Raw genomic sequence first — 21,398 nt, forward strand, 5'->3', positions numbered from 1 at the left:
ACTCGGGTGGAAGAACAGGATGGGCACCATTTTCCAATCTATTTCAGCAAAATTTCTTGACTAGCTCACTGAATGTCATGAACATGACACATCACTATATAATGCTTCCCATATTATTGTTTCACAAGAGACATTAACATTTCAACTTGGCAGCAAGTGGGAAAGTAGTAAAAAAACATTTTCCAGCATGATGCCACCTGATAAGATCACCGACAGAAGTGACTGTTAATGCAACTACCTGATCAATTACGATGCCTTTATAGTACAATTCTATGCACTGCTATTCCCAACTCCAGCTATACATATATCCAGGCAAGAGACCCAGGTGACATTAAATCTTAAACTTATTGTTATTGAATTCCAACTGACACTCTGGTTAAGATTTTTGTATTTAAATGAGTTTTTGATGTAAATGGTATCAGTTCAGCATAATATGCTTGGCTTTAAAAACAAAGCTATGGAATGGATTCAGATCCAGATATTCTCTTAACCACTTTCCTTTCAAAACAACCCTTTTTAAACAACTCATAGAGATACAGAACCACACTACATTCACTAAATTGTGTGTACTCCAGCCCATCTGAAAAGAATGGCACCCCTGGACATGTAAGGAGGGAAAAATGTTACTGGTCTAAGGTTCATATATTAATAAAAAAAATACAGGTAGATTTGGTAATGTCACCAGAAATATTTTTGCTAGGCTTTATGAAGAAAGAACTGGAAAGTAAATATAGATTAATTCTTTGATATAGGACAACAGCAGCAAGACTATTGTGAAGTTGAAGGCTTTCAAGACTATTGTTTGCTCAAACTGGAAATGGACTGAAGCACTGGGAGAATGGATTGTTAAAGTTGCTGAGTTGGCCCGATTCAATGTGGATTCTGAAGGATAAGCCAACTGGAGACTTTTAGAAATACTGGAAACAGTTTTTGAATTTTCTGAGCAATAAGAAATCTAACTATAAGCCATGGCTATAGTTTTAAGTAATTGCAGTAGGATTACTTTGTTGATATCAGTAAAATTATTTTTTTTCTTTTGTATTTTTATTTTCATTACAACCAGGATTTTTTTTTGGGGGGGGTGTCAAAGTCGTATTGTATATTGGTTGGTTTTTTTCCTTTATTTTCTCAATGTACAGTATATTACTTTGAATGTAAATTTGTTTGTGTTAAAATTACTGTATATACTCATCTATAAGACTAAAATTTTTAGTAAAAAATTGACCCAAAAACCTGAGTTGACCTATCCATGGGCCAATGTAAGTACTACACTTTAACACTTAAAAAAGGAATCATCCCCTGATGAAAGGAAAAAGTGTAATCTGTTCTGAAAGCACTGACACCTAACCCCTCTCATCCATCCATTAGTGTGAGCACAAACAGTTATGCCTGCTGGAATTTTTAAAGTTCTTTGGCATTGTTTTTCTTTGCTTCATCCTTTAGCTCGTTGGTTACATATACCTAAGTTTTACCATTATCTTATCCACAGGTCATATCAAAATCCATAATTTTGGCCCCAGAACCTGCCCTCGACTTATATATATGGTCAACTTATAGTCAAGTATATATGGTAAGTTTAAAAAAATAATAAAAAGACCAGTATCATTTATCCTCTTCCTATACATTGATATCACTTACCATTAGGCTGATCCTGTCTCGACAACCTATTCCACGTTAGTGGTGAGGTATGGGCAGCACTTCAAATGTGGCTATGCCATAACTATCACCATCCCTGACCGGTTACCATTTTGCTGGGGACAATGAGAACAGGAGTCCAACCACATCTAAAAAGCACACATTCTTTACCTCTCTACTACATTCTAAGCTTTAACACGTTCCTGAGTTGGAAGCATTGTTTTAATCTTTCACTTGCCAATGAACACAACTCATAGCTGTAAAAGTTCCATCAATACATGGAAGTCCTCCCCTAAATTCTTAAACCATGTTAAAATCCAACCACACAATACAGTAGAAAATCATGAAGACAAATGCAAAACAGCAGCAAACTTGGCTTGTCCAAATACATTTCAGTGAATATACAAATGTAGGTATTACCCTGCCAAGCACAGCAAAACAAAATATTTAAAATAGCAGGAAAATATGTACAGCAGAAAACTGATCAAGAGAAAAAGCAAGTTGCTAGATTGTACTCAAGTATGTTCATGGTAAAATGAGTAAGGGCTTGCTAATGGCTAATGTATCACCTCAATAACATGGTAAATGCTTGTTAAGAGGATTTGTTTCAAGCAGACATGTTGTTGTTAGACTACAAATGCTATTATCTCCACCAGGATTGCCAACTGCCAAAGATAATGGGCGCTGTAATTTACCTAAAGGGCCACAGGCACCCTTGCCATAAGAGGGATTTTTTAAAAAGAGGAATTCAGTGGAACAACACCTTTTGATAGATATGCTCCCCTCACCTCCCCAAAAATATAGCTCTATTCAGATCTTTAACAATGCCACTTGGAGATGCCAAGACTGAAGCTGGGGTATTTTTCATGCCAGGAACAAGCAGGCCTACTTAAATTGAACATATATGTGCACTCCACGATATCACGACTTCCAACTTGCTCCCCAACGAAAGATTCTATGTAAGGTCTATTGACCTTCAGTATATATCAGCAGGTAAGGGTGGTACCAGGTAGTCCACAATACACTAGGAAGTGGTGGTGGTGTGTATTTGGAATCTGTGTGGATGTGTCTCTTTATAAAATCATGTTGTTGTTTTTAAAGGCAAGTATTTTTATTCCCTAGATGTCAAAAGCAATTAAAGTTGTTTTTATGAAGAAGGTAAAACCCTCAGTTAACATTAAAAGAATGCTTTATACAGACAGAAATGTAGTGTCTACATCTGGGGATATTTTTTTTTTTAAAAAGAAGATGACTGATTGCATCTCAAATTTGTAACAGGTGCATTAGATCCTTGACTACAAATCTAAAAGCTTGAAGGCTGCTGGATTGCAGGACCAGCCTCACACCCACTTAGATCACCTCTGATCTGGTTATCTTCTGATCGCATATACATCAGGAACACTGTCACAGTGGCAAAAGTTGCAGCATTCACAGGGAAAGCCCGTAGAAGCGTGGATGTAAGACCCCTGCTGAATACCCTCAAGCCTTCTTCATGGTAGCTTTTTCTAACACAGTCCAGAATACCCTGGTACCGCATGACTCCACCAACTCCATCAGCCTGAAGGCGGGACTTGATCACATCCACTGGGTATGTTGATAGCCAGGAGACGATTCCAGACATGCCTCCGGCCAACAGCAGCTTTGGGATAATGTAACTGTCCTCTGCCTCACACCCCAGGTACCTAGTTAGGTAGTCGTAAGTCAAAAAGTAGAAACCAAAGCTGGGGGTCTCTCGCATGAACGTGGACACCATGCCCCTATTGATGCCTTTCAGACCTTCCTTGTGGTAGATCTTAACTAAGCAGTCCAGAGAATTTTTATAGTTCTTGGATTTCAGCTTATATTCCCCCGTTCCTTGCAGCTGCATCCGCGTCTTAGCCAGTTCCATGGGACAGCAGATGACGCACTGGATGGCACCCGCTGCTGAACCTGCAAGGAACTGGTTTAGCGGTGTGTCCTTTCCAAGAGCACGGAGTGTGTTCCCTTGCACCCCAAACACAAGGGCGTTAATGAAGGTAAGTCCCATCATAGGTGACCCAATACCTTTATAAAGTCCAAGGGCCTAGGAGAGAAAAAAATGAAAGTGGCTATTTGAAGAACAATGTTAAAGACCTAGAATCAAATGTTAAGTTCCTTTGAATGTTTTGAAATAAAACAAATCAGCCTTCCCAAACTATGCCCCCCAGATGCTGCTGATTACAACTCCCACCACCCATGAACAGTGAAAGAAATAGGCAGAGATTACAGACGTTATTATCCAAAACCCCTGGAGAACACCATATTGAGTACAGGATGAAATAGTACAGATGGCTTCTAGATATTTTGGGCTTAAAATCCTATCACTGGTCAGGATTTTTTTGAGACTGGACTCCTATCAGCTCTGGGCAGCATGGCCAATGGTCAGGGATTCTGGAATCTCAAATCCAAAACATCTGGAATGCATCAGCTGGTTAACTCTTGAAATAGTCTATACTAACACCTTTCCAATGAACTAGAGAGAACTGTAGAACCACAGAAATTCAGAATAACACTCTTTTCTGTCTCTTCCATGCTGAGCATATGAAGAAAGTCTGTCTTTATGTAAGCAACTCCTGGGAATTTACTGGACTATATAAATCAACATAATTATTTACCAGACTTAGCAGTTACTAGTTAATGTCCCCATGAACTGCCAGAATACACACAAGTGAGGCCAAGCTGCTACTATCGTCATCTCCACCAACTGAGATTGGACATTTTTGGTATCTCCTAGAATGAAATGGCCTAAGACCAGGTGAAGAAGCAGTAAACAAGGAAGTTTTAGCACTGCTGCTATTTTCCTTTGCTACAGCTACTCCATCAGAAGTTACTGAGCTCCCTCTCTTCCTTTAGGAATTATACTAGCATGAACGGATTGAAGTTTTATTTACAGCAGTTATGATCTCAACTTTTGTAGATTGACATGAACATAACAAACTAAAGAACTTTATTTGGAGTGGGATGGATATAGGTTAATGTGACATTTTAGTTAATTATGATTTGGTGTTTGGACCTCTTTTGTTTCCTCAGTGTAAATTGTATGAGTTGTATACCAAATATAGCCTTTTCAGGATAAACTAGTGAATCTGTTCTAGATGAGCCTCATTTGGAATGGCTAGACTGATTCATCATTTTGGTGAGAAAAAACATGACTCTCCAGGCTATCTGAAAGACTGTATTCTCCCATGAGTCTACTTAGCTTTGAGAAGTTCAGAAAAGGTATTTCTTTCAATCCACTCACAGAAAATGTCCTCAGGTGACATGAGGTGCGGTCTACTTAGGAAGGCTAGACTGTCCTCTAGCTTTTCCTGTTGGCAGGAAAAGACTTCTTTATTCTGACCAGTTTTCAAGAACTGTTTCAGTTTAATTTTTAAATAATTTTATCGATAGATGAATTATGGCCAAGATCCTGCATTGGGAGATGTCAATGTTGCCCTCCAAAATCCTAGCTTTCCAATGTCACAGCATCCCCACCCCCAGCCAATTGGAAAACATGGGAGAACAGGCAGTGAGTAATGACATGTCTAGTCAAGAGGAGGGCAACCAAAATGGTGAAAGATCTGGAAACTAGGCCCTGTGGAGCAGCTTAGGGAGCTGGGTATGTTTAGCCAGGAGAAGAGAAGGTTAAGAGTTGACATGATACCCATGTTTAAATATTTGAAGTGATCATCATATTGAGGATGGAGTAGGCTTGTTTTATGCTGCTCCAGAGACTAGGACACAGAACAATGGATTCAAACTACAGGAAAAGAGATTTCATCTAAACATTAGGAAGAATTTCCTGACAGTTAAGAGTTGTTGGACAGTGAAATATTCTGCCTTTGAAGGTTTTTTAAAGAGTGGCTGTATGGCCTTCTGTCAGAACTGCTTTGATTGTGTATTCTTGCATGGCAAGGTTTTGGACTGGATGACACTTGTGGTCTCTCTTCCAACTCTATGATTATAGTCCTCTCCCAGTTGCAGAGTATGATGAAACAGATAACTGCAAAGGACTCCTCAAACCAGAAGAGGGCTGGATTCACCACCCTGCTCTTCAGTGCTTAATAATGGCTGTGTTGGGAAGGTTTCAAGGGTAGGATTTGGGGGTCACTTTGATCCCTGCAATTGTGCAATTCCCGTAAGTATGAATTTTGATGATATACATTAGGCTTAAAACACTGTAGTTACTGAACAGGATGCTGGACTACATTATACTAATGTTCTGTATGTTTTTATTGATACGGTATTTATTTTATTTTTTTAGGATGCCTTGAATCCCAATTATGTGGAAAGGGCAAGATACAAACAATATAAAAATTACATTTTTAATTATTTCCCTTTGTATTATACTGTATTTCAGCTTGTTACAGTCAATGGTGTGTGTGTGTGTGTGTGTGTGTGTGTGTGTGTGTGTGTCTACAAATCAAGGGGATATAGATTATGTTTGAAAGCTTTTTCTAAAATATAATAAAATGTGGAAGGACAAATAATGCTTCTTTAAGCCATTCAAACTTAATCCTTAGCAAAATGTATTGGAAGAAGACATTAAATACTGACAAAATTACTATTATGTTACTGTAAATTGACCAGATAGAAAAAAAACATATTCTGTAAATATTGCAAAAGATTTACCACAAAAAGACTTCCAACAATTATGTGGCTTATCTCATCCCCTACACTCTGCAATTCTAGGCTTTCAAAGGATAGGTATATTCTCTTTGAAAGAATACATGCCACATGCTAATGATGCTCAAATGTTGTGAGACTTGTTAACTCAGCTAGTTGGATATTATGGAAATAAAAGTTCATGGCTTCATTTAATTAAAAAAAAGGCCCGGAAGCAAATTGTTTTATTTCCTCAACATTTTAAATCTCTTGAGAGGAGTCTGGAAATGAACTGGTATTTAATATCTGATTGAGCATCTCCGGTCATAACCCTGGGAATTGTATTCTAAACCAAATGAACATCTTGGCTTCTTAACAATGCTGTTGTGAAATTTCAGTTGATGGAAACGGTCTTGAATAAATTTGGGTAAGTAACACAGAAGAAGGTGCTTAAAAAAACACCAAGAAGTCTTGTCTAGAAGAGAATCTTGTCTACAAGGAAATTCCTACAAATACTATGCTTAACTTAGAAGAGATAAAACCTGGTCCAGAATTTCCAGGAAAAGCCTCTTCTGTAATACAAGATGAAGTTAGATCCATCTGGGCATACAAGGGAAAGTCATTTGTGATCCAGAGGTGTAGGAATTATTCCCTTCTATCCTGCTGAGGCAATAAGAGATCCTCCAGAGCATATGTTAAAAGGCAACCAGCAGCTGTAACACCACCCCCTTTCTGAGGAGGGAGTAACACTGGCTTTTGAGGAGCCATAACACAAATTTCCCTATGTGGCCCTGGGGGATTCTTATGTTGCTAAAAAGACATAGCTGACTGCAGCAGCTCCTACAAAGTTATTGGCCAAGATTCCACACTGCTTCAGCAGTGTGGATATCAGCAGCAGTTATATTATGCTTCCACTATAATACCCCTGTACTGAACAGCAAAATGGGGGAACAAATGGGCTGCTGCTGCTGCTGCTGCATGCCTTCATGTTGAGGCTGATGGTGACCCTAATGCAAACCTGTCACAGGGTTTTCCTTGGAAAATCTGTTCAGAGACTGAGAGCGTGTGACTTGTTCAAGATCACCCATTGGATTTCCATGGCTGAGCAGGGATTTGAACCCCAGTCTCCTGAAGTCCTAATGCAACACTCAAACCACCACACCATGGTGGGCTCTTGAACAAATGGGTTTCCTGTTCTGTGTCTTCAAATCATTTCTAACTTATGACAACCCTCATGCAAACCTACCACATAGGTTTCCTGGCAAGAGCCATTCAGAATGGATGCACCATTGCTGTAATCTGAGGCTTAGAGTGTGTGACTTCTCCAAAATTACACATTGGATTTCCATGGCTAAGCGGGGATCTGAACCCTGGTCTCCCTGAGTTCCTAGTCCAAACCACTACACTATGCATGGATCTTGAACAAATGAGCACTGGTGGCCAATGCACATGGCTGTCATGTACTGCAATCATCCACACAATGCATATTTGCTAAGTGAGCTTGGAAGCATATCTTCAGAGGTTTCACATGCCAAATGGGATATGAATATTGTGCACTGTCCACACAATTCATTCTGCATGCATAGCCAACCTACACCAGTGTATGTTACTATCAGGATGCTGGCCAGTGTCTTACAATAAGGTCCCCTTGGCTCTTTATATTTGAATAGTTCTTTCTTTGTTCAGCAAAGTGAAACTGTCCACATCCATTCTGCAGTTACTCACCGATTCTTGTTTTATGATTGACTGGAAACAGTGCAAGGTCCCACGATAAAGTGGCCTCTCCACATTTTGAACTTGAAGGCGTACCTGCAAAATGTAGCAAGGATTTATTGAGATGGCAAAAAATAAAATAAAAAGTCAGCACTCAGCATGAGAGTACCTTGGTCTGAGTACACATGAAGTAGCTATGTGCACATAGTCATTACACTACAGTGTCTCAGAAAGCAATTAAAGAAAACACGATGAATTTGGGAAAGCTCTCACTTCTGTGTCAAGAGTTTGGGAATGGTCACTCAGAAGCACTCCCATTTATGGTCTTAAATGAAACAAATTACTTTTTTTGGGCCTAAGTATCCCTTAGTTCAGCAGCCATTGCAACAGCTCTGGCTCTTTGCAATTTAATTAGCACACTAAATTCTTCTAAACTAAGATACATGGCCAGCAGGGATCTAGTATGAAACTAGAAATGGTCAAGTTTAGAATGGTTTATAAACAGCCACTTACCTGGTTGCCTGTGGTAACTTGAGGGTTTTCTCCAGGCAAACAGGCATACACTTTTTATTTTAGGCCACAAGTAATGAAAACAGGTATGTGATACCTTGACTTTTACAAACTCAATTAGTATCAGAACTAAAATATTCTAAATAAATTTCAGTCCATGTAAATCTTTGTGAAATTTGCCAGAGCAATAAATCTTGGTACTTAATGATTTATTTGGAATCTACACATTATTTAAAAAGAAAAATGTACACTATTTTTAACCAATATGTCTTGCATCTCACAAAGAAGAATTTATTAAGGCTAGAAAATGTAAGAACATCTGTATGGTAACACATCGTTGCACACTTGCCCTGATACAATTTCTTCACAAAATTCCCATCAAGTTATGCCAGTTCCCTTTTGTCCTCCTCATCTATAATGCCAAGCTCTATTGCCTGGTAAGTCAGAATACTACAAACTTGCATTCAAATACAACTGACTGTGAATCCACAAACCAACACGTGGTAATACCTAAAACTGTATTAATACAGGTGTGGCAGTTGGTGTGCAGAGAAAATGAACACTGAAGTAATAAGCTCCAAATTTAAGGAGTGCCTGAAACAGAATTCACAATACAAATGGGTTTGTTTTTCAAACATATTTATACATTATAAACTTTAAGCACAAAGGGGATAAAGAAATATGCACACTAGAGAATGAATTGCAAAAGTTAGAAGTTATTATTTTTAAAAGCTCATATTCAACCAACCTTGCAGACCCCACTCCCTCCATTTCAAAACATTAGAAACATTCTAAAAACTAAAAAAGGGGGAAGGGAATGCACTATAAATGATTTCCTAGTTGTTGTTCTCTTTGTTTTATAAAACTTGCACTAGTCATACATGTTGGAATAAATGAAGACCGAGAGAAACAGAATGTTCACCTGGTCTATACTTACTAGGTAACTCTCCCGTGATGAGGCTTATCTGTCATCTACAACAAAGTAACACTTTTGCTGTTAATGAAGACAGCCCCTAGCTCAAAAAGTAAAGGCAGTTAAGCAACAAAGCAATTGTACACATTACATCAATAAACTGGGATGGAGGGGGGAAAAGGAGTGTCCACTTGAGATCTTGTTCAGATTCGGTTCAGCATCTTTCACGTTTTACCTCCCCACCAGTCCCACAAGCCCTGGAGGCTGTTGTCTAAGCTACTCACAGAGCTTGGAAGAATGTCTTTTTTGACTAAAACCCCCAGAATCCTTCGGCTAGTGGCCAGGCTGGCTGGGCAAATCTGGGAGTTTTGGTCTCACTTCTTCAGGCTCTGGCTGGGCAGCTAATGAAAACATTTCAGAGAGGAAAGTAAGCTTTATTTTAATTCCCCAAAGCTTGGCTTTGTTTTAAAAATAAAAAATATCCTTCAGAAGATTTTTTTAAGAAAAAGATAAGACTCAGTTAAGAGTATTTAGCCATTCAGCCATCCAGATAAAATTTACCACACTTACAGAAAATAATTATAACTTTGAATGCAGCAACTGAGCTGCAGATGGACAGAAGCAGACTTTTTCCAATACCTGGTTATTTTTCAGTAGAGTAAATAAACTGGCACAATCCTGCCCTCCTATGCACACTTTCTTGAGAGCAAGTTGCCCATTGGGACTGACTTCCAAATAAATTATGTATAGGATCAGGCTACAAGACGAACTTAAAACAGGGGTTTCCTTCTTGGTATGATTGGTAATTTTGTGGTGCCTTAAACACAGGAACAAGCCAAATGTTTAAGACAACTGAATTAGATTTATGTTTCTGTTAAGGATTTCAGTTACCACCCCAACCCTCAATACATTTGCTTTTCATGTACTTTATCAAGAAAACTCACTTCCTAGTAAACACATTTCTTGGTTGCAGGGTAGAAAGAAGCCATCTTACAAGAGCTAAGAAAGTTTAAGTCTGGTACACTACCTTGAGTTCCATGATCAAAGAAAAGGGGTGCTAAAGTATTATATGTGCTAAAATAAAAGCAAGTCAAGTCCAGGGCGCCAGACTATACTTTCTCCCTACTGGTTAAACTTAATTGAAAAAGGTTGCAACTAACACAAGGTTGGGAAATTTTGTCTCATTCTGCAACCATGCCAAAAGGTAAATGAAGGAGTGTAGAAATAGGAGTTTTGTTTTGTTTTAAAAAATCTTATTTTAATAAATAGAAAGAAATTCAATGGAATTTAACTAAAAGTTTTGACACCAAAGAATACATGAGATGATTGGAAAACTGAAGCTACAAGCCAAAAGTCTTCCACCATGATACTTGCATCTCTTAAACAGTTGGCTTATTTATGACCACTACATATTACTGGCCCACTATTACAGTTCTCAACACCTTACTCAAACTCACAAAACCAGATGAAATAAATGGATTTAAGCCTATTTACTTTTGTTTGCAGCTCTGAGGCACTGGTCCTCAGAAGTAAGCAAGCTTGCCAAGTAGGCCTGCACACGACCGCAAGCTATGACAACTTAGATCCATGTATTCCATCTATCTGTATATGAGCCCACAGTTCAATCCATGCTATTTTAAGGTATTATTTAGCATTTGAACAGGAAAAGACTAGTTCATCTAGTCAGGTCTCCAAAACAAAACCAAACAAAATAAAAAAACAGAAACTCTACACTGATGTTTTACTGTTTACCTTTAGTCAATATATTTCAGCATCTCAAATAGATTTGAAAACTCGCATCTTTCTTTGGATGTCAAGAAACACATTAAACAGCAAGACTGTTTCTTCATGCAGTAAACAGTCAACGTAATTTTGTACTGCCAATGCAAATTGGTAAGGTAAAAAAACAAACATAGAGTATTCACCAGATGGAAATGAAGCAGATTTTGGGGAGTTCAATACTTTGCTGCTCAAGAACTGCATGTTATAGAAAAACACAGTAGGAATTTTTGTTAGAGATTCACTGATAAAATATGTAGCTGGGAACTCACTCCTTGGTACATTTTAAAATGAACCAGTCAGGGGGACTATGGGCTGGAACAGATTGGCATAAAAAGCCAGCTTCCAGCCAGCTTGACATGCATGGTGTACAGACGACACATGCCCCCAAGCCGTCCAGAAGCCGTCCAGTCATTTACATGGGGGCCAGATTCCAGGCCTCCCGGCGGTGCAGCGTTTATATGCCACATTCAGCCGCAGCATCTTAAAGCTGGCTCCCAACCACAGTGCGGCAGAAAAGTCAGTTTTTTGCCAGCCCAAAAAGGAGTGGTTCTTTTTTGGCCGGCAAACGGCAGAGGGGGGCCACAGCAACCACATGCTGTGGCCCCAATCCACCTTTGGAAGGGGCAGCCTATTTCACCCCTATGTCATATGGGACTATGATTATTTTCTGTTGATAGTTTGACTTAAGTGTGAGGATTTTTTTTCAGTTTAATTTGAGGTCTCCAAATCAGTATTTAGCCTACAAGGATTTTTATTTAAAAGGTCTGAAACATGAAAGGTCCCCACCGCCACCGCTTCCATTAATAAAGGCCAGAGGTATCTTCAGCCTTCAGTGTTTATCATTGATAAGCCTGTGGAAAGTCAACCCACCTTAACTGTGTCAAATGGATGTCCTACCAACACACCAGCAGCACCTGAAATGAAGCAGAAGACACTTTAAGTTTATCTGGTATTGCATTGCTATGACAACTGATAATCTAACTCAGACAAGCAGGTGTTTTCTATACACAGTATGAAATGCAGAAATGACATCATTTCTACTCATAAGAGAGATGGTATTAAGGTATTAAGAACTAAGGCAATGACTTTGACTAATAATGATCTAGTATTGAAATTGGAATAGCAAGAGAGCAAGCAGAGACAGAAGTTGATCTAGACAACATTGGCTAAAGGAAGAATGTCAGCTAAGAAAAATCTTCCAGAGGTGGTGGACTATAGCTCCTATGCTGGATAAGGATGGTGGGAGTAGTACCCAACATACCTGGAAAGCACTGGATTCAGGAAAGCTAGTCTACAGAACTGAATCATTTCCTAGTGCCATTTTGCGGGGGCCTCTCCGCTACAACAGAGAAGCAATCTTTTACTGATAAGCTTATTTGTCATACTTATATCATGTGTTTTCTCCTTCCTTTTCTCTAAGGGTCTCATCTAAGGAGATCCTCTACACTAGGGTTGCCATAAGTCAGGACCCCCAAACCGGGACAAATGTAGGACAAAATTTCCAAATGTAGGACACTTTTTTTAAAAATGGAGGGCATGTGAAAAAATTTGATGATTTTTAAAAAAAAATGTTAATATAAATGCATGTTTCTTAGGCATCATCAAAATGGAGGACATTTTGGCATTATTCCTAGACAGATGACAGAAATGTACTCCCCTTTCTGGCCAAATCACCCCCCCTCCATTCCAAAACACACACAACAGCACATTTGGGCATTGAACATGGCTTTACTTAACGTGGCCTCTTGCATATTTCAGAGGCTTATTGCACCATCATCATCATCATCATCACCACACTATCACTGACAAAACAAGGGAGACTTGTTAGCATTAAAAGCACCAAAAACACACAGAAAAGGCACTTGGGAAAAATGCACTTTAAAATATGCTCTTTAAAAACACTTTAAAAATGCACTTTAAAAAATAGACTTTAAAATGCATTTTAAAAAATAGATTTTAAAAAATAGACTTTAAAAAATAAAAAACATTCATACTGGAACTAGCCACTCTCCTCCTCCTTCTCCTCCTCCTCTTCATCATCCTCCTCCGCGTCAAAAAAGGGCAAAGGAAATGGCCCTTTCTGGCTGCAGCCAGCTCCTCCTCCTGAGTCTGGTTGGCCAATGGGGGCAGACTGGGGCTGGAACAGCCCCGCCCCCTGCCAGTGCTCACAGGCTCAGGCCTGGAAAAGGGTCAGGCTGTCCAGCCCCAGACTCAGGAGGAGGAAGTCCTCCTCATTAGCCCTGCACATGGCTCCTCCTTTTCCTCCTCCCCTTCTGAGGCTCTGCCTCCTTAAGGGGACCAGCTCCCTTTTTAGGCCGGCGTGCGGCCAGGGCCCAGGCATGCAAGCGGGCCAATCACGCGCTTCCGCCGGCTGTGCCTAGGCAACTGCTCGGCGCGATCGTGGAGGAGGCAGAGGAGGAGGTGGGTGGCCAGCCGCGCACAGCCCTGCAGCCCAGGGGGATGTGCGGTGGGAGGAGGAGGTTGGAGAAGGAGGCGGAGATGGGTGGCTGGTGGCCAGAGGGAGCGCGCAGGGGGCGGAGGAGGCAGAGGCAGATGCGGAAGTGGGTGGGTGGCCGGCCATGCAGCCGCGGCCATAAAGAAGGCGTGTGCGGGGGCAGAGATGGCCGCAGGCAGGGCAGTCCTGCTTTTGGCACGAAACCAGACCGGAACCTTGCCAGCACCACCAAAAGCGTGACTGCCCCGCCTGCAGCCGGGTTATGGCATCCCTACTCTACACCAGTGGTTCCCAAACTTTGCTTAGTTCCCAGAAGCCTCAGCCAACTTGGCCAACAGTTAGCAATTCTGGGAGCTGATGTCCAAAACATCTGGAAGACTAAAGTTTGAGAACCAACTGGTCTACAGTAGTGTTTAAAAAAAAAACTTCAGAAGAATCCTTTGACTTTCTTAGTACCATACCTCAGTAAAGATATGAATGCAGGCCTGCCCACGTATAATTCAACGCTCTTAACCACTAAACTATGCTGCTTTGTATCACAGAAAGTCTTTCCACCTTGTCTTTAAAAGAGGGTGTGATACCAAACAGAATCTAGATCTAAATGATGGGAAAAGGCTTTAGGACAACATCCCACCTTGCCCTATCCTAAATGTATTGTTAACCAAAGCTCACACCCTATGCACCATCTATTGTTAGATTACGGACAAGGCAGAAATGTCATAGGTACTGTACACTGTTTCCTCAGTGATCTTAGTCAGAACATCAATAGGAATCCATTCAACTTTCCCAGTTTTGTTGGACTACAACTCCCATCAGCCTTGGCCAACATATGCAGTGGCATTGAGCTATGTTCCCTTCTGGTACATGTTGGACTCCTAGCAAATCTTGAAATATTGATACCAAAACTGACAAAGGTTACCCACTTGGCCTACAGAACAGGTAAACCCATTCTCTCCTCAAGCATCTTTGAGCTATCCTGAAGGGAATGCCCACAATCTCCATTGAGTGACCTGAGATAACAAAATTCCTTCCACACTGCAGAATTAATGCAGTTTGACACTACTTCAATTGCCATAGCTCCATCCTATGGAATCCTGGGATTTGCAGTTTGTTGTGGCATCAGAGCTCTCATAGAATCATAGAGCTGTAAGGGATCTCAAGGGTCATCAAGTTCAATCCCTTGTCAGAGAAGGCTAAATCGCATAATTCCATAGCACTGAGCCATGGAAGTTAAAGTGGTGTCAAACTGCATTAATTCTGCAGTGCAGATACAGCTCCTGACTTCACTTGTCTTCCACCTTTCCCTGCAAGGACCATGCTGTCAACCAGTGTCTGCAACCACAAAAAAGAGGAAGAAACTTGGATCCTCTTCTATGTTCCCTGATGCCATCTGACCCAAAGACAGTTACATGGAGGGAGAGCTGTCCACCACTATGTGACTGCAGCTCCATAATCATGTCTTGAAATCTCAGCCCTGCTTGAGCCACTTTCTGTTTATTCTGCAGATAAAATGTATTCTGGAATATAAAGTATGTCATTTACCCTTTCAATGGGCCTGCATTAATCATGTAGCCAACATGCAAACTATTTATCTTGTCCATGTGCCTGTTCTGTGATTTTTCCACAGAGATATGGACCTCCGTTATAAAAACAAAGCACATAAGAGAAGCCCAGGTGCTTTATCAAGAATGGCCTCAATTACAAGGCATTGCCTGCTGGGAGCTTCAGCGTGAGCAGTATTGTTCCAGAAAGAGATGTAATCTTTCCAGAAACGTTGCAGTCATGACAAAAACTGCCCCCCTCCCTGATAGTGACTAGAAAGCAAAAATTCTGGGTACACTTGAAGTATACGCAATACTGACATTCTTGTGATACCAAAACATATTTTAATGCTTTAGTACCATACAACCCATCATTTAAAAATTTACAAGGCAATAAATTGTGGAGAAATTAATCACAATTAAACAGTAAATTCATCCTTTCAAATGGAAGCATCAAAAATCTCTCAACCAGAGTTCCTTGGATTCCATGAGAGTATTTTTGAGAACTGTAGATATAATAACTTTATTCAGGTGTTCCCTGAGGTCTGAAAATAATTTAAAGGAATCTTCCAGAGTGAAAAAGTTGAGAACGCTCTGATCAGCTTCTGAAAAATGTAATTCTGAATCAGAATACTTTATTCTGATGAGTACTCTATATTCCCCTACATAAAAATCTCTTTTCTATAGATTTGGGCAAGTTGTTGCTGCCGTGTGCCTTCAAGTGATTTCTGACTTATGGTGACTCTAAGGTGAACCTATCATGGGGTTTTCTGGGGCTGAGAGGGTGTGACTAACGCAAGGTCACCCAGTGGGTTTCATGACTGAGCTGGGAAATCAAACCCAGATTTCCAGAGTCCAAGTCCTACACTTAAACTACTATGCTCTCTTGAGCAAGTTAATCTTGCCTTAAAAGGCATTTCACTCATTCCAAACATTAAAAAAAACATATTGTTTTTTCTTTCTTTCAACATTTCTCCAATGTCTGATTTGTCTATTCGAAAAATGGGTAAAAGGATGAACTTACTGTTCTTTTTTTCCAAGTTTCCAGCTATTTATCCTGAACTTTCCTATCTCTGTTGCACGCACAAACACATCATGATCCAGAAGAAAAAAAATTCCACACAAAATTCTTAAAAGGTCTAAAAAGATACTAAGGACAGCATGAAAGTCTGGTTTAGTAGACATAAGCAGAGAACGCCTATATGCCATGCAGGTTGTAGGATGCTTCCACCTGCACTGAGGTTAGATGACCTGTTCCCAAAGTAATTCCCATTCCCTCACACTGCAGACTTGAGCTATCTACTTTGAGCAAACCAAGTCAGATGGTACACCCTGCCTGGGAGACAACTGGTACCGCACCCCTGCATCACATGAGCAGCTCCAAAGCATGGGAAAAAGAAACACAAAACCTTCTGGCAGATTGTGGTAAGCCATCAGGATATCCACATTTCATTGTCTCAGGAAATGATGCAAGAACTTAAGATTTGTGAAAGAACATTTCATGACTTGGAGGTGAGGAACGAATACGTTCAGGATAGCCACAAAATTCAGTTCTGATTCTGAAATATTATCTTCAAGACTAGAGAAGGGTTGCTGCTGAAGCTCTTCTTTTAAGAACACCATTGTATGCTGTTGTGTAAATCTTATTAAAAACTACTTGGCAAGGTAGGAACTCCTACACATAAGTGGCTTAAGCGCTGCAGATGAAAATCTGAAGTACAGACTGTTCTACCTAACCTTGCACTCTGCTTGCAAAGGGGAAGTGGATAGCGAAGAGTCAACAAACAGAGAAAAGAGAGCCTTGATAGGCTGAAGCCTGCCAATTACTCATTGGCAAATTAACTGGAGGAATTTACAAAGTGTTAAGTCTGCAGCAGCAAAAAGGAATCATAGGGCTTCTTAAAGACTAAGTATAGCATTAGCTATAATGGTATTTATCATGACATACTCAAGTCAGAATCATCCAGGTCACAGTATGTATAGTTGTGAAAACAGCTGACAGAAAGAGAATCAACTCATCTGAAATGCAATGCTGGAGAAGAGTTCTAGGGAAACAGAGACTGCTAAAAAGATGAATGAGTGAGACATAGAGCAAATCAAGCCCAAACTATCATTAGAAGCCATGCCGACTAAACCCAGACTGTTGGAAAATATCATGACATTGCAAAACTCAATAATCTTTGGTAAAATGGAAGGCAGTAGGGATGGAGACTGCATTACAGGTGGAGTATTTCAATTGAGGAAGCCACAGCCCTGGTTTCTCATTCACAGCGGTTACTGGACAACAATAACAATAGCGCTCACATTTTGTGGACTACAAGCTTCCTTGTAAATGAACTAAACCTGAAAATCTGCTTTGTTTTTCTTAACATTCATAAGAAGCAGACACCCATCTGAGAGGCATGATCTTAGGAATTCAGTAAAGCAAACCAGTGGTGATGAAATTAGCAATGCAGAGGTTGGGGCATGGAATAAAAACTGCATCATTCTGCTTTCATTGTATGCAGAATGGATCTGGCTGACCCTTTGAAACTGTGGCCTAAACTCAACTTCTAGCCGCAATTAGATTGTATCAACTGCTGAATAGTAAACCAACACTTGCTTGATTCACTAACTAACAACAGGATTTAGGTCTGTACATGCTTTAATAACCCAACCATATAAATAAAGAGGCAGTCTGAAGGCAATCAGAAACAAACTCTTAATAAAACATTTTAAATGTAAAGAGGGAAACATTCCTGTATTGTGTCTTGTTATTTGCTTTTAAAAAAGGTTGCATCTCCCTTATCCAAAATGCTTGGGACCAGAAATATTTTAGATTTCCACATTATTTGGATTTTGGAAGACTCATATTTGCATTTAAGTACGTGAGCTATCTTGAAGATGGAATCCAAGACTAAACACAAAATTCATTTATGTTTCATATACACCTTATACACATTGCCTGAAGTTAGTTTTATATTTTAAACCATGTTGAGACCAAGTTTGTGTATATTCAGTCATCAGAAAGCAAGAGTGTCACTACTTCAGCCACCTATGGAAAGTTTTGGAGGTTTTTTTTTTAAACTGATTTCAGATAAGGTAGACTCAACTGGTAATACATCTTAAGGAAGACTCACTCCTAGCCACAATCCTCCCATTTTCTAGGATAAACATAAGGAGTTGTGTTAATAATAATAATAATAAAATTTTTATTTGTATCCCGCCCTTCCAAGCGATCAGGGCGGCTTACAGGGTGCACCAGTGTGCAAATAACATACAAGGTTAAAAACAGACACATACAACAAATCTTAAAAACAATAAAAAGCCCCTTAGCCCAACCTCACGGCCACGAGAGAGGAGGGAGGCCCACAGGATATTTAATCGTTGTCTCCATAGGATCAAGAGACTGGTTTTCTAGACCTAAAAACCAGCCAGAAATGTAATTACAGTATATTCTTTTTAAGGCCTTCCCCTTAAGTACTTCTACCTCACCCAGGTACATTCCAGGAAATGGTTCAACATGCCCAATTGCCTTCAAAAAAACAGTCATACAGCAGGTTTTAAATAAGACAGACTGCAGGGGAAGAGAATGAGAAATTCCTTTTGTAGGAAGGAAAGGGAAGGCGGTACCCTTGCCTAAGGTGCCCCAAAATAGGCCCACACAGAGGCTGGTTTGCCTGCTTGTTGTTGCTGTTGTTGACGTGTGCCTTCAAGTCGTTTCCGATTTATGGCAACCCCAACCACGGGGTTTTCTTAGCCAAATTGGTCCAGAGGAGGTTTGCCACTGCCCTCCCCTGAGGCTGAGAGTGTGTGACTTGCCCAAGGTCATCCAATGGATTTCATGGCCAAGCTGGGGACTGAACCTTGGTCTCCAGAGCGGTGGTCCGGCACTCAAAAGCATGAAAAGAAAAACCTTCTGCTCATGCGCCAGGGCACCCTCTTTACTCCGGACCATGCTTATTTCTAGAACTGCAACACTGTATACAATCCTGGATGGAATCTCACATCTGTATTTCCAAGCAGACACACTTATAAAGCAAACTTTATAATCGTGTACAGTGGCCCCTTTGAATTCAATGGGGTTTGCTTCCTGGGTCCCCCATGGATACCAAAATATGTGGATGCTCTAGTCCCAATAAATACAATGGCATAGCAAAATGGTGTCCCTTATATAAAAAGGCAAAATCAAGGTCTGCTTTTTGGAAGGTATGCCATGACACAGAGGGCCAACTGGGTAACGAAAGGCTCTTGTGGAAGGGCTGGGAAGGGGACCCAAAGTGAGGTAGAAGCCTTTGTGCAGACTCACTTGCCCTGGGGTAGGGCAATGGCTGCATCCACACTGGAGAAATAATCCGGTTTGACACCGCTTGCGCTGCCATGGCTCCATGCTGTGGAATTCTGGGGATGGTAGTTTGTTCTGGGGCTCAGAAACAATGGAAAGTGGAGAAGAGGAGAACCAGAGAAGAATGGCCCTATGTCCTAACCACAAAGGAGGGCAAGGCCCCCAAAATGTCGGCCCTTCAAGGGAGAGGAAAAAATGGTGAGGCATGGCCAAAGAAAAGCTTTAAAACACTCCTAAAAAGAGAAATCGCTGCTTCTTGGTCAGGGAGGACATTCTGGAATTCCTGCTTGGAGAGGAGGAGGAAATGGAGGACAGCAGGTCTTGGAAAAGGAGGACCTCTGGGCAACCCTGCCACAGAACAGCTACAAAAGACTGGAAAGAGAAATCCCTGCTTCTCCTTCAGGCTCCAAAGGGAGGACATTTTGGAACTAGAAAGGCTGGAATGGGAGAAGAAGGGCAGGTCCTGGAAAAGGAGGACAGTGCCTGGAAATGGGAGGACCTTGCCACAAAAAGCCCCAGTTATACCTAGAAAGAGCAACCCTTGCTTCTTGGTCAGGCTCCAAAGGGAGGACATTTTGGGATTAGAAAGGCTGGAATGGGAGAAGAAGGGCAGGTCCTGGAAAAGGAGGGCCCTGCCTCAGAAAAGCCCCAAAGGACCCCCCCCGTTTCTTGGCCAGGGCTCCAAAGGGAGGACATTTTGGGCTGCCTCCTGGGGAGAAGGAGGCAATGGAGGGTGGCCACTGGGTTTCCTGCTCCCCAGGACCAGAAGAAGAAGAAGAGAAGCCCCCCTGGGCCACAACCAAAAAGGGGAGAAGGGGAGAGGGTTCAATTTCCCTCCCATCTGCAATGCGCCAACCCCCCCTTCCTCCCTCTTCCCCCTGGAAAGGCTGAGTGGGGGAGAAAGCCCCTTCCAGGAGCCCAGCCGCCCCTTGTTCTTCTTCTTCCTCCTACCCCTAGTAGCTCCTCTCACCTCCTACGCAGCCAGCCAGGAAATCCAGCGCCATGATCCTCCAAGGCCTCAGCTCCAAGCCCTCTTCGTCCCCAGCTCCGGGCCTTGGCTCTGCTCTGGGGCTTTATTCCCTCGCTTTCAATCCGGGGGCACTTTGCTTTCCCCCCTTTTCCCTTTGGCAAAGGAGGCCTTCAGTTCCCAGCCAAGGAAGGGGCGATGCGAGGAGGGCGGCTGGAGAAAGAGAGAGACACAGCCGGGGAAGGAGGGAGGGAGGGAAGGAGGGAGACCCTCGGGGGGCCGCTGGGCACCAAAAACGGGCCCCAAAGAGGGAAAGGAAGAGCAGCCGCCCGCCAAAAGGAGCCCAGTCGGTGCGGCTACTTCCCAGCCGCCGGGCTTCTCCTCCTCCTCCTCCTCCCTTTTCTCCTCCTCCCCTTCTCCTGTTCCTCCTCCCCTTCTTTTTCTCTTCCTCTTCCTTTTCTTCTCCTCCTCTTCTCTTTTTCTCCTCCTCCTCTTCCTTCTCCTCTTTCTCCTCCCCCCACCCTCCTTTTTTCCTCCTCTCCCTCTCCTCCTTTTCTTCTCCTCCTCACCCTCTTCTCTTTTCCCTTCCCCTCTTCCTCCTCTTCTCTTTTCCTCCTCTTTTCCCCCTCCTCCTCCTCCTCTCCTTTCCCTCTCTTCCTCCTCCTCCTCCTGCAGCCAGTTTCTATTTCTGAGGCGGAGGGCGAGCGGGGCCTTATCGGGAAGCCCTGCCTGGGCCAATGGGAGCCTGGGGCCGAGCCAACGCCCTTCCAAGGCAGGCAGGCAGCCCTCCCCCGGGCCGGCCAGGAGGCTGATTGGCCCTCCGGCGGGAGGCCTCCGGGACTGGCAAGGCCAGTGGCTAAGCACCAGGGCCCCGCCTGCCTCCCTGGGCTTTTGGGGAGAGCTCAGTCTGCTCTTGGGTTTAGCATTGGCCCTTATTATCAGACAAGGGAAACGGG

The 21,398-nt window shown here is 41.9% G+C and overlaps 1 protein-coding gene across 5 annotated transcripts; it reads right to left on the bottom strand.

Annotated features, from left to right (window-relative positions):
- Window positions 1–1,025: 1,025 nt before the first annotated feature.
- On the bottom strand, window positions 1,026–20,945 carry SLC25A29 (solute carrier family 25 member 29). 5 transcript variants are annotated; one of them, XM_042473186.1, is made up of 6 exons: window positions 20,446–20,945; window positions 12,026–12,069; window positions 9,658–9,774; window positions 9,398–9,432; window positions 7,963–8,046; window positions 1,026–3,697 (listed from the first exon to the last, which is right to left on the bottom strand). In XM_042473186.1, exon 6 carries the CDS (start codon window positions 3,662–3,664, stop codon window positions 2,939–2,941), a length of 726 nt encoding a protein of 241 aa, XP_042329120.1. In that variant the 5' UTR covers window positions 3,665–3,697; window positions 7,963–8,046; window positions 9,398–9,432; window positions 9,658–9,774; window positions 12,026–12,069; window positions 20,446–20,945; the 3' UTR covers window positions 1,026–2,938. The 5 variants fall into 5 exon arrangements, with proteins under 5 accessions (XP_042329120.1, XP_042329109.1, XP_042329100.1 ...); XM_042473175.1 differs by lacking the exon at window positions 9,658–9,774; XM_042473166.1 differs by lacking the exons at window positions 9,398–9,432; window positions 9,658–9,774.
- Between the last annotated feature and the right edge of the window lie 453 nt (window positions 20,946–21,398).

Source organism: Sceloporus undulatus, chromosome 1, assembly GCF_019175285.1.
Source record: "Sceloporus undulatus isolate JIND9_A2432 ecotype Alabama chromosome 1, SceUnd_v1.1, whole genome shotgun sequence".
NCBI lineage: Eukaryota > Metazoa > Chordata > Lepidosauria > Squamata > Phrynosomatidae > Sceloporus > Sceloporus undulatus.